Source organism: Peromyscus leucopus, chromosome 8a (genome assembly GCF_004664715.2).
Source record: "Peromyscus leucopus breed LL Stock chromosome 8a, UCI_PerLeu_2.1, whole genome shotgun sequence".
NCBI lineage: Eukaryota > Metazoa > Chordata > Mammalia > Rodentia > Cricetidae > Peromyscus > Peromyscus leucopus.
Genome location: NC_051085.1, coordinates 9,623,859 through 9,637,920, shown reverse-complemented (window position 1 = coordinate 9,637,920; position 14,062 = coordinate 9,623,859). Strand labels below are relative to the sequence as shown.

Genomic DNA, 14,062 nt, shown 5'->3' with positions numbered 1-14,062 from the left:
ACATTCATCCAGTAAAATGAATGAATCTGGTATGTAGCTGAGAATATTTTTCTATGTGCAGGTAGTCCTGAAACCACCTCACAGAGGAAGACAGACCTGGGAAGACTCTTTCATTCCACCCTCCCCCAGAGAGGGCTCTGTTTTCTCTGTCTATCCCTACAAATTCATTCTGCCTGGTAAGGGAAGTTCATGAGTGTAACTCCACAGATTCCTTTCCTCAGTAACCTACCACTTGTAGGAACAGCATCATCTAGCCATGACACACTGTTGGGTCTGCCTCCTATCCCATCCTTACGCCGTGACACTCTTGCTTCCTGTGGCAGTTCTTAGCTTCTCACAGCAGACTAGTACTCCACTGAGCACACACACCACAGCTGACCACCACCGTGCTGAGGAACAGTGGTACTAATCCCACCCGTGACCATTACAGATGAGGCTTCAGGGTGGGAAACACACACCCCATCTCCTGCACTGTTGGAAGGGCTGGTCATGGCAGGCCTAGATTGGCAATGCCAGTGACTGCCTCATGGAGTGGTGTCGCAAACTTAAAAGCCAGATGTAGTTACATCACTTACCTGGGTTAGAAACCAGGACCCCTAGGTTAAACCACCTCTGTCACTGACAAGCAGGGTACCGTAACACGAATTTCTAAACAGTCTTACTAAATAAAAAACACGGAGCCAGATATTGGAGTGAACACTGAAAGATCAGAGAAACAGAACAAGCCACAGCCAACCTCTCCTCAGCTGATCCTGTTTCCTCAGACTGAAAACCTCTGAGTCCTCACCCGAATGGATCTTAGCTGAACTGCTGCTCAAAAGCCTAAAAGCTTAAAAAGCCTAAAAGCCCCTAGTTCCTGGTCCTCATGCCATATATACCTTTCTGCTTCCTGCCATCGCTTCCTAGGATTAAAGGTGTGTATCTTTCTCAAGCAAAGACATGAGATCTCAAGTCCTGGAATTAAAGGCTTGTGCCACCATGCATGGCTCAGTTCCCAGTGTGGCCTTGAACTTACAGAGATCCGGATGGATCTCTGCCTCCATAATGCTAGGATTAAAGGCGTGTGCTACCACTGCCTCACCTCTATGTTTAATATAGTAGCTGTTCTGTTCTCTGACCCCCAGATAAGTTTATTGGGGTACACAATATATCAACCACAGGGTACCCTCAAGCAAACCAGCTACCTTTTGGGCCTCCTTTTTGTTCTTTGTAAAGTAGATAGTAATAGTAACTACCTCTCAGGAGTCGTATGAGAATTAAGTAGCAGTATATAACAATGCTTTGAGGGAGGTAAAATACGACGAAGAATCATTTTTATAACCTTAACTTTTTAAGACATGTTTTCTATAGAAAAGGTTTTCATTAAACAGTACTTCATAGAGAAAAACTGTTATTAATCAATAGAAGGAAGGGACTTGTAAGACCATACACACGCATGTGCGTGTGCACACACACACACACACACCACACACAGAGAGAGAGAGAGAGAGAGAGAGAGAGAGAGAGAGAGAGAGAGAGAGAGAGAGATGGAAGATAGAGAGATAGATAGGTAGATAGGTAGATGATGGATAGATTGGGGTGTGTGTATGTGTGTGTGTGTGTGTACATGTGTGTGTACACGTCATCATTTTTAGCCTAGGCCAGTCTATTTTATCTGGACAACCAGCATTCTGGTTCTATCCGTGTGTCCCATAGGACCCTCTGTCCTGAACTCAGCTGCAAGTCAGCTAGCCTCTGCCATTCCAGTGTCTTGTACAGACCTTTATTCTTTCCTCCTGTTAGGATTATCCATGGTTGGTCTTGGTGGTGCACACCTTTAATTCCAGCACTAGGAAGACAGAGGCAGGCAGAACTCTTGAGTTTGAGGCCAGCCTGGTCTACTTAGTGAATTCCAGGACAGCCAGGGCTGTGTAGAGAAACTGTCTCTAAGAAAGAAAAGGAGGGAGGGAGGGAAACGAACTATGCATGGCCCCGAGCTGCAGGCATATATGTTTTTTATTTTTATTTTATTATAAAAACGTGTGTTTGACGTCAGGTGGACGTGCTCAGCAGCTTTACACATCAGCACATGTGCTCCTTGGTGCTTACATTCTTGGACCTTGGCTAGCAGTTCTTCTGGACATCACTAAAACAGATCTTGCTGCTCCTCTATGGGGACACTGGCCTGAAAACAGGAATATAGCCCCCATGAGCACAGAGCACATACTAAGTGTCACTGTTGCTGTGTAGCAATGGAAATAGCTGTGGTCTGCCCTCTCCTCCCCCTCTTCAGACATACTTGTCTGCTCTCTGAGCGGTGCGCACAGGGCTTCCAGGAAATCAAGTACTGTAATTGCTGTGAGAACCCCAGAAAGCTTGGTTTGTTCTGGCAGTGTTGGCTGCACACTGTGAGCTTGTCTTTGGGGACTCTCGGGAGCTGCCGAGCCGCATGGGCCTGTGTTCAGATGCTAACTCCACCTTCGTCCAGATCTCAGGCTCTCGGAGCCCCAGCCTCCCGTGAGCCCCCTCGCGGTGGCTGTGGGGGTAGGAGGAGCCTGGCAGGAGGCTCCTCCTCCCACATTGAATCATGGTGGAGAACAGGAGCATGGGGTTTCTCCATGGGTGTGGTTAGTTCATTGATTTGTTCTAAAACAGTAGCCAGATGATCACCTAGAAAGCCAATGTCAAGACAGTGTAATCTTTGAGTCTGTGGACGATATGAACAAAACAGGGCCATTTAGAACTTTGGGTAAGACTATTGGTTTGTGAATTAAGTAGGAGAAGAAAAATGTGTCTGTTCAAATACTCCCAGTATTGAGAATTTAAATTGAATAGATTATTGTCTGGAGTAAAATTCACATATAAATTAGACTACAAAGAATTCATAATTGTTACAGTTTTCATGTTCATTATTTCACGTTAAGAATTGTTACTGCATAAATTAACACATTCTTTCTTGGAGAACATATTTTAGAAAGATTTGTTACTTTAATAACTCTTTGTGTATTAGAAATCCCAGATGCCCGTGCTAATTAAATATAATCAGATTTTGGATTCAAAAAGCACAGTAGCCATTTAGCACAAACAAGCAGGCAGCTAGGTTGACAAACACAGCCAGGACGGACTGGGTCCTGTTCCTTTCAGATTTCCAGTTTCACAATGCAGAACTGTGAATTCAATTCCTGTCCTTCCTTTGTTACAACGACTGGGGATTATTAGACTCAGAGCTCCCGCGTTCCAGCTCAAGGGCTCCTGCAGAATTATTAATCAGCTGCTCGAGAGGCCCCTGTAATCCAGTGTCAGATCAAGGCTGATCTCACCATGAGATGTCCTCCCTGCGCTCCATTCCTCCAGCGGATGGATTTCTCGTTCTCTGTCAACAACAGCATCCCCATTCCCACACTGTGTGCTGTGCCCTGAACAGCAAATGTCAGCAGGGAAAGAGGGTGGGGAGGGATGGAGCGCTGGTAATTACTGAATTTAATCAAATTCTTTCCTTGCTAGAGAAGTGGACCATCTTTGAACAAAAAGCAAACCTCTTCCCGATGCAGGCCATTGTTTCAGTATAGGCAGGAAACTCGCTTGCCCTCCAGCAGAGCCGTGAAAGGCTGCAGTGAAGTGGCCACACCACCCCCAGGCCCACGTGGGCAGTTTATCATCCCCAGAGCTGCCAGAGGCCGTGTGCTGATCCCCATGAGCACAACTGAGCCAAGCTGCCTCCATGAAGCTTCCCGAGCCAGAGTTGGGTGCACCCCTGTCAGCAGGCCGAGGTTGTCTTCATTGGTATTCTGCCTCCTGAGTCTCCAGCTCCCTGCACTGCTGTTCCTGGGAGGGTCTGCTTTGTTTATCTGCTGAAGCTTCAACCCAGATTAGTAGTCAGGGGAGCAGGTCAGATGCTGGGAAATGGAGACGAACTGTTGGGAGCCTCGTTCCCTCTTAGCAAGGCTGTGTTGAAAGGCGGATGAAATGAAAGGAAGGGGACTTTGAATCACCCTTTTCTCCCCAGTCCCTTTTAAGATTAAAGAGGCTTTCAGCATGGGGGAGAACTGATTTCTGCCACTTACATCCTTGGACAGCTCTCTGAGTTGGCCCAGAGGATGCGGATGGGCCTGTTGCCAGCACAGGTCACCAGAGCCGGCTCTCGGGCACCTCCCTCTATCTGCCCAGCCCACAGGTAGTCCTGCTTTGTGCTCCCCAGGGCATCTCCCACTCCCTCGTGCTGTTTTGGGCCGAGCTGCTTGGCAGTTGTTTATGAGTGGTCAGGAGCAAGTCCTTGGTCTGCAAAGCCCACGTTTCTTGGTAATCATCAGTAAGGAAGCAGATGGTCACCCTCTGTGATTTTAAAGTGTGTACATAGGAACTGCAGACTGCCATCAAACATCAGAAATGTCTTTTGGCTTCCTTGTTTGCTCTGCTGGCAGAAGGAACCTTATTTGCATCATCTGGATAACCAGGGACAGGCAGGGCACATTCGAACTGCCTGCAGCTACAAGTCCTTTTCTCCTAACTGAAGGAGGGTGCTGAGCCCAACAAGCTGGTCTCCCTTGGGTCCCAGCGGCATAGACACGGCCAGATGTCAGGCAGAGGGCAGTTTCCAAGAGCAACCTGAAGTTGGGCTCGTCTTCTGTCTATCTCCTCTTCCTGGGCTTCTTTCAAGACTCACAACCGAGCCCCAGCATTTTGAGCCTGTCCCAGGCGACATCCCCAAACTGGTGCTGTTCACACTGTCTAGCCCAGTGTGCCTGGTGTGGCCCAGGCCCCTCTGAGGGTGGCCAGATCTGATCTGTCCTGTGTTTCTACATTCTAAACCCAGTGATGGGCCTGCCAAGACCCCCCTCTACCCATGCTCCCTGTTCAGCTCCCCGGGGAGCTTGCTCACCATTTCATCCTAAATATTTCTTCCGTGGATTTATCCCAACCAGCCCTTGGATCTGTGCCTAATTAATCAGCCCATAGCTTGGCAGTATGTTCAAACCCCACTCTGGCCCCTGGCTCTCCTGGTTTCTCTCCTCCCTCCTCTACCAATGTCCCTGGTGAGACAATACTCTTCCTTAATCCTTGTCACCTTGTCAGATTTCCTACCCACTGGCATGCTGAAATTTCAAAGGGAATAATATTATAATAATAATATCCCAGTCCATTGTGCCCTGGATTTTCATTTATACTTATTCTAAAAACATGATGCTAAACTCTTATGAACTTAAAAGTGGACATCTTAGCAGAATATGTTACCAGGGTAACTGGAAACACTCTGTTTATTACTTCAGAGGCATTTGGGAAATTTGCACGTCACCCCTTGGCCTAGTATCTGGTATGAGAATTACTGGTTTTCCTCTACCAAACTTGCCCAGGTTTGAAATGATTGCTGCGTTTGACTCACCACAGAGTTCCAGGTCGGGTCAGCTTTGCTGAGGTCCTCACTCGGGATATCCTGGCCTCCTCTCACTGCCCTCCGCCAGGTAGTCAGCTTCCTGTGACTGGCATGCTCTGTGATTTCGTTTATTCTTCAGGGTGACTTTACAGTCACCACACATCACCTGATATTGTGTATAATTATTTGCAGAGTTTGTGGCTCCACCACTGAAGAGGCTTTGGGTGGCTCTCTGGTTTAGAAAAGCAGGATCTGTCGTTGAAGCCAACCCTCCTCCCTCTTGGAAGCGCTGTTAGGGTGCAGACCATGTTCTGTGGGGTCGACCTGGCGTTCTTTGCTCTGCACTGGCTGGACCTCCTCCGCTGGCCCAGTTCTTTAGCTGGAGGAGATCCTCTTTTTCTGAGAGAATGTGGTAGAATTGGCACCAGAAACAGCCAGGGAGCCACTAAGAGCTAGTGATGTGTGGAAGCCCCCCCCCCCCTCCCCAAGGCTGGTGTTCGCCTCTGCCATGATCCTTTCTCTCTCAGTGAAAGTCACGGGTCACTGCATCCTTCTCGTCGCCTCCTCTCGCTGCCGTTCTTACTCCCAATTCACTTCTTCATTTCCTACATCACCTGCTCATCTTCTTCAAGCCGGTACTACATTTTAGCTCTCTGTTCTTTCAGCTGTCTAGAAAACTCCCACAGGAGGTGCCCCACTCCCGATGACCTCAGAGTGCCTCACACCGTGCTTGGGGGCCTAGTGGACACTGGGGAGATTCTCGGTGGTTGATGAATGAGTCGGGATTCTCTTCATCTTCTTCCCTCTTTTGAAGTTTGGGGGGTCGATGGTGCTGAGGGCCTTTGTTAGGGCACCTCAGTGCCTTGCACATCCATCCAGACACAGGAGGAGCTGCGTTCTCTTGAGTCAGCTGTCACCAGGCTCCAGACACTCTGCTGAGTCCTTTATACCTACCGCCATCCCAAGTTAGGGACAAGAAACTGACTTGGGCTCTAAAGCCTAGAGCCCGGATCTGCCTGACTCTGGAGCCCCTCTTTTTACTTCTGTTAAATTGAATCTTTAACCATTTCATTCACGTCTATTGAAGCTCATTTCTGGATGACCATTCTCGCACTCGGTCCGGCCCCGCCCCCCATTGGCTTTGTTCGGACCATCACTGCAGAGCACTCTCGTTTCCTGGCTCTTCCTGCAGAAGGCAGATTCAGGACAAAAGGTGTCTGCAGTGTTTGTGTGAGCATTTGAAATGCCACTGTCACAGGAAGCCACCAAGTCAAGAACCATTTCTGTCTGTGGCAGAGTGGAAGGCGGCCTTCCTGGCTGGCCACTAGACATGCAGCGAGTCCTTTAACCAGACTGTGGCCTGGAGTTGGGATGGGCCATCCTGATGTCAAGTCTGGTCAGTTATTCGGTGTTCTCTTAAAACTGAGAGCACAGAATCAGGTATGCTGAGTGTATTGTGAGAATGAGTTCATTCCCAACATGAATCAACAGCAAAGCTGCAGTTACAGTGTCAGTATTCTCTGTGTTTAGTCTCTAAAAGTCTCTGTCAAAGAAGATAGCGTCTTTGGCCATTGGGTGTTGACCTTTTCTTCTGTTACCGCATCTGTTGAGCAGCTGTGGTTTGACAGATGTAGTGACGGTGCTGTGGAAGAGTGTGAGGGTAGAGCACACCAGCCTGGAGGGTCTGTGTTGTGCTAAGAGCCGCACACACCAGACAGAGTGCTACACAGTGTCTAAGCGCTCGGATTCTGAGCTACACACACACACACACACACACACACACACACACACACACACACACACACACACACACCGGACAGAGTGCTACACAGTATCTTAAGTGCTTGGATTCTGAGCTACACACACACACACACACACACACACACACACACACACACACACACACACACATACACACACACACACACACATACACACACACACACACACACACACACACACACACACCCGACAGAGGGTACACAGTGTCTTAAGTGCTCAGATTCTGGGCCGGTCTCGTTTCATCCAGATCTCACTTCCATCCTTTACACTTGTTCTTGAACTCATCGTGGTGGTCTCTCAGCTGAAGAATGGAAATGTTGTTTACACATGTAATTCATGTGTTAGACACGTGACACCCTTAGCAATACCCATTATCTGTTCAGTAATTGGAGGGGCCCGTATTGCCCAGCATTAAATTGTTGCTTCTGATCAGGCTCATCCCAGAAGACTGCAGGGAGGGGAGAGAGAGAATGTCGTACCTAGGCAAGTGGAAGGAAAACTGGCATTTCAAACAAGCTAATCCAACAGAAGGGAATGTATTCAGGCCAGGTGTGGGGTACCTGTCACAAGAAGGAAAAGCAAACCGAACTGGATTAACTGTATGTTTGCAGTGGGAAGAACCAGCGTTGAATGGATATGTGGATCCCTGGAAACCAGATGGCAGCTTTTGATTTAATTCAGTAGGGACCCTCCTGTGTGGTTGAAGAAGGCAGAACAGGAAGCTGTAGTTTAAAAGGATTAATTGGAAGGGCACCCAGCTGAGGCTAGGTACCAGGGCAGGAGGCCTTATCGGTGGTGATGACTGGAGTCTGGCCTTGGCTGTGAGCGGAAGCAGGAGAGAGGGAGTCTGAGAGACGCGTCAAAGAACAAAGCAGGGTGCTGGGCTCAAAAGCGAGGTGATGGGTTAGATCGAGGAATACCAAGAGGGAGAGAAGTCCCAGCTAATCCATAAGTTTTCTGCCCCGAAGCCTGGCAACATAGAGATCAACCCCCAGGAAGTGGAGAGTGAAAACAAACAAAACAAAGCCGAGTTTGTATCTTAGAATTGCAAGGTAAGAATTGAGAATTAACTTATAACTCAGTCATTTGGTGAAATTTTCTCCCTACTCCGGGAGTCTCTTATAATCCCACATGTGGTAAGATATTGCAGTGAACAATAAACTCAGCTCACAGCTGCTGTGTTTTAGGTAAAGTCCAGGCACCCTCGAAGCCTTGTCCCGTAGATATTTGGAAATAGAGAGCCAAGAATTCAGATAAGAAGCATCTGAATGCACCCACCCTCCCACAGACAGCAGGCCATGTTAGTGACAAGAGAGGACTATTTCCAAAGGAACGATGGAGAGAGAGGAGTCTGGGACACTGAGGCTCTGTGACACTGGTTAGAGTGAGGATGAAGAGGAGTGGACGGTGGAGACGAAGGAAAGAGAGGCAGGAAGGAGGTGGAGTTTGCTGCTGAGTGGAGCAGGGTGCTAGGCCTGCGGGGCAAACTCCAGACCTGCTTATGGCTGGAAGGAGAGAGCAGACGGCCTCAGCAGTGGTGAGGTAGGGTGGTGGTTGGTGTTCTTATGGACAAACTTGGAGAACTGAGTAGAACCCACACTTTCCTTTCTCTGACTTGAAGCATACGTGATTATTCATCTTGCTTCAGATGAAAAGGACCAGGACTCCTGGCACTGGAAATGACCACTGCCCACATTGCCTTGCTGTGACTGCTCCACGGCCTCTTGCTCCCAGGTCTTGGGCTGATAAAACCACTGCCTGTCACAGCAGCATCCCGTGAACTGGCCCCATGCCTCTATCAAAGCAGACCTGGGGCTCCCTCTACAAACGGTCTCTGAGTGCTCTGTCTTTGGGATTAAAATACAGATTTTGTAAGCACTTGTAAGTTCCGTTGGTGTGTGACATTTGCTTTGCTGTTGTAGTTAACAGTTGTTAGGCCTTTAAGCAGCTATCCAGATGATGACAGACGTGACCCTGGTGCTGTCACCGAGAACAAGGGAAGATGCCCCAGAGGAACAAGACCAGATAGTTACCCATAAGAAACCATGGGCTAGTCATCATGAAGGGGAGCTCTGAAAGCCTAATCTACTGTCCAGCTCCTCGGTCATCCAGTTGGTTCTCTCAAGGCTCTCCTGTGTAGGAAACATCCAGGCTCTGAGCTGGAGATAGTCGTCCAGACAACATGTCCAACCCTCAGGGCAGCACCTCTGTCAGGGTGACCCTGTGACAGCCCGTATATTCATCACACTTCAAGCCATAACAACTCCAAAACCTGTTACTGATGAGGTGGAGGTTCCATGGGCAGAAGCAGAGAGGCGGGGGGTCAGCCCAGCCACAGACAGGGCGGCAGTGGACTCGACTTCCGTCTGGGAGTCGCCTCCTTCCGAGTCTCTTAAACTCCTTGACTTGACCCTGGTTAAGCACTGACTGCACCCAGAGGGGTTGTGTAGGTGGTGGTACCCGCTGGCCTCCGGCAGATCTGTCTCAGACTTGGGCTTTACACCAAGCGTCCTGCGCAGCCATGTGCAGAGACATCAGCAGAACAACCGCCTGACACCCCTCCTCCAAAGCCACACTTCGGCCCAGTGCTTTGCACCCTGGGAGGCAGGAAGCCCGGACAGGAGGAAATGGGAGTAATGGAGGAGGAGGAAAGTGAACTCTGATTGGTTCTCTTCCATAACAGCTTGTCGGTGCTTGAGAAGCTAACCTTCGTCTTCCTTGGAAAAGAAAACATTCTCTTTCAAGAAATTTCTGGGGGGAAACAAAACAGGTGTGGTGGTGCACACTTTAATCTCACCACGTGGAGGCAGAGGCAGGCGGATCTCTTGAGTTCAAGACTAGCCTGGTCTACATTGTGGCTTCCAGGACAGGCAGGACTACACAGAGAAACCCTGTCTCAAAAAACAAAAAAGCAAACAAAATTTCTGTTGGGGCTGGAGAGATGGTTCAGCCTGAGTTCACATCCAGCGTCCATGTCAGGTTGCTTTACAGCTTCCTGTAACTCAAGCTCCCAGTGAGTCCACGCCCTCCTCTGGCCTCAGGGCACCAGCACATAAGTGGTGCAGATGCACACAAATAAAATAAATCTTTTTACGTTTCTGTTGAAGGTAGCTGCTAAGAATTTGGACAAAATTATTCTTTATTTTTTACCAATCTAAATACCTGTTGCTTGGTGTGAAAAATATTGCATGTCTTACAGAGAAATAATGTGAAATAAATGTATTTAAACCCCTGCTAATCCATCAAAGTACATGCCTACAGATGACCTCGTGTCAAAGACCCACTAGATTATATAGGCTCTGCTCTTCTATGTAAAAGTTTGCATATTAGTATCTTTACTTTTCCTATAAAATGAGAAAACAATAGAGCAGGCTAGTGCAGCTCGGTGATAGATTTACTTTTTAAAGCCTGAAATCATAAAAATCTCCTCTCAGAAAATCCAAATGGAAGCCACATGTGTTGGCATACATCTCTAATCCCAGCACTTGGGCAGTAGAGGCAAGGAGGACCAGGAGTTGAAGGTCACGGCATCCCCAGCTACATGAGACTCTGTCTCAAGGAAGGGAGACCAAGAGAACTCTACCCAGATTGTGCATGGTTTGCTCCCAGGACCCGGCACACAGACGGTGTCGCATGAGTCCAGGGAAGACGCAGGGCTCGTTTCCTGTCATTTATGGTGCAGGAGTTTCCTGTATACCGAAGAAAAATGGTTCTGTCATACTTCAGACAGGGTCAGATTTCAAAGCCATTTGGCTTTGGAGATGGTCTAAATAAGGATGAATTTAATATGCCTTTATTTATTTTCTTTTAAATAAGAGAGCTCCAGCTGATGTTTGGTCCAGGGCAGTCTGCTCCTGACACTGAGGAAAGCCTGTTACCCTACTCCCAGTGGCTTGGAGTCCAAGCTGCATGGACAGAATGCCCAAGGACAGAAAGCTATGTGAAGGAAGCTTTGACAGAAACTTGAAAACGAAATGATTGCTCAGAGAATCCCAGATCATGCAGGCAGCCACCAGCTCTTAAGAGCAGATAGAAGCAAGTAGACTTTAAGCAAAGTGTGCAAGAGCGGACGAGAACTGGAATTCCTTTCCTGCTCCACTGTTAATGTGAGACGCACAGAGGGAAAGCGTAGGATTTTTTTGATCGCACACTGGGCTAAAAGAGGTGGGGAAGAAAACTACGCTGCTGGAAAATGCCAGGGTGTGTTTGCTAAAGTTGTTATCATGGACTGTGTTTAAAACAAAAATGTAATTGCTGTAATTTATCATGTCTGGCTATGAAAACCTCCATGATTCAAAGATTTTAATCATTTGCCACTTTTACACAGTGACTTTTCATAGATGATACTGTGGAAAAAATCTGATTTTTATCAGCCTTTGTATGCTTTTTAGGGGCTCCTAAGCATGATTAGTATGCCTTAAACATATCGCTGTTTGTATAACTAATACAAAAATCCTTATATTTTTCCTTTGGTCTGTTAAATGTCCAGGACTGCTTTATAGTCACTGATCCTAGCATAAAAACGTAGGCTGCTGGTCCTATCTTAACCTGTCCACATACTCCTAGCAACATGGTGAGCAGGGTGGGCCTCACCCTCCCTTTAGATGTGGAGAACAGAGGATTCTCCGCTGCTCAGAGACATCTCAAAGACATAATCTACTGCCTTTGGCGTGTTTGCCCCTTGGTCCTGAGAAGTCAGGTTCATACGTTGTCGTCATGGCGAGCCCTGTCTTAACAACCGTTTCGGTTGAACCCTCTCCGGCTGGCAGGAGAGAGGAAGGGAGGAAGGTGATCATACAGCACAGAATAAAGAACTGTGCCCGGATGGAGATGGCCGCTGTAGAGAGAGGGAGGAGATGGAGGAGAGGAATCAGCCACAGACAGGGTCGTTTCTCTGCGGAGGGTGTAGGGAACTTAGGAAACATGGCCCATTTCAGTGGAATGTGCAGGCTGTATCCATTCACCTCTGTCCTAGGAGAAGCTGCGACTTTCCTAGTTTTGTGGCACTTCATAAAGCCAATCTGTGATTTTAGATACCCTAGGACACAGGAGAAAAGCATGATGATCTAATCCTGTATGTTTCATTAAAAGAGAGCATTATTCAAAGACATATATATATACAGTTAGTGTTCTGTTGGCTGTGAGGGGCACTGTGACCATGGCATCGCTTATAAAGGAAAGTGTTTAATTGGGGCTGGCTTACAGTTTCAGAGGTTTAGTCCATTATCATCATGGCAAGGACCATGGTGGCATGCAGGTAGACATGGTGCTGGAGAAGGAGCTGAGAGCTCTATATTTAGACCCACAGGCCGCAGGAAGAGAGCCCCTGGGCCTGGCTTGTGCTTCTGAAACCTCAGTTCATTCCCCAATAACACACTTCCGTCAGTAAGGCCACACCTCCTAATCCTTCTAAGTAGTGCCACTCCATGATGACTAAACATTTAATATATGAGCCTATGGGGGCCATTCTTATTTAATACCCCCCAAACACACACACAGCAGTTTCCTAAATCACAAGTCAAGAACCACACTCCAGACTAAGCCCATATCATTCATTATGATCATGGAGTCATGTTCAAGAAAGCAGCTCCTCTCTTTACTGAGATAGTAAGGCTTTTGAAGTCTAACCCTTTGAAGGGAGAATTAAAGTGATTTGCTTAAAGTCACAGAAGCCAGGCCTAGGGCATACATCATCTCAGCCCCGGGAATTCCTTTCCCACCACCTTCCTGTCCTCCTCTCTCACCCTGTCCCCTGAAGATGACTCCCCAGTGCTTCCTCGTCCGTCCGTCTGTCCCCGCAGTGCAGGCTCTCTACCTCATAAATAACCAGGTCCTCATTTTGCAGGTGCAAAGTTCCCCATCAAGTGGACAGCCCCTGAAGCAGCCCTATATGGAAGGTTCACAATCAAGTCTGACGTGTGGTCTTTTGGAATCTTACTCACAGAGCTGGTCACCAAAGGAAGAGTGCCATACCCAGGTAAGAGCACAGATCTGGCAAATGGGTCTCTGATGGGTTCCCCCTTGACTTCATTTTGTAGAAATCCTGTCTGCTTGCCTTTTTAAGCCCTGTGTTCAGCCTTCTGCCAAGGTATTTAGCCAGAGGAATACAGAACCAAGAATTGCTGTGACCTGCGCACCACGCTTAATGTGCTAAGCAGCGGTATTAATGGCCCAGGCCCCACAGGTCAGGTCGTGGAATGTGTCCTGTCTCAGTAGGTGTCACACCTCCTGGAGCAGAAATGTCACTGGCTGAGCCTGTGCCCAAATGGAGTTTGTAGATATGTCTGGAAAGAGGAGGAGAAAAGTTCCTGTTGCTTTTTGATCACACTGGAGAGAGCCTGGCTGGAAGATGCCAGAACTTGTTCTCTCTGAGGCTCCAACTCCAGGTGCCCCAGGGCAGAGGCTCGCACAAGGCTGTTCAGACAGTCTCTGCCTGTTGCTGAATGGCCAAATACACTACCCAAAGGGGAATGTATTGTCAAGGCACTGGAGTGTCATGGAGCCTGCGTTTGCTCTGGGTTATCATACGCTTCCTCTCTGAAGAAGCCGTGGGCTAAGGTTATCCATGCTTAAATTCATTAACTTAGCCAGATGGAGACAGAAAGGACACTGGGGCCATTCCACCTCTACGCTTTACTGGTTACAGCACAGGGGCAATCTGCTTTTTGAAATGTTAAGGACATATTTCTTAGTTACTGCTGAGCAAAGAAAGAGCATACATAGCTGGCTGCCTCGCTCTCTTCACTCCCCGCCTTTAGAAAAGGAGCTTTAAAAAAGGGAAGGAAAAAGCCCACAGCGATGGAAACGATAGTGGAGATTAATGAGGAATGTAGGTCTCTTGCAAATCCTGGGCTTGTAATCATATCTCTGCAGTCAGAGGAGCCAGCGAGAGCCGATTAATTTGTAATCCCTTTGTTCATTTTGCCTGAT

At 48.0% G+C, this 14,062-nt stretch overlaps 1 protein-coding gene across 7 annotated transcripts in view; it reads left to right on the top strand.

The window, feature by feature from the left end:
• Fyn (FYN proto-oncogene, Src family tyrosine kinase) overlaps nucleotides 1-14,062 on the top strand; it is a 199,512-nt gene that overhangs the window by 175,286 nt on the left and 10,164 nt on the right. For all 7 annotated transcript variants that reach the window (XM_037200517.1, XM_037200516.1, XM_028874838.2 and 4 more), the window contains one exon: nucleotides 12,978-13,109. In XM_037200517.1, coding sequence (XP_037056412.1) covers nucleotides 12,978-13,109 — 132 coding nt within the window. The remainder of the gene's footprint in view (nucleotides 1-12,977; nucleotides 13,110-14,062) is intronic.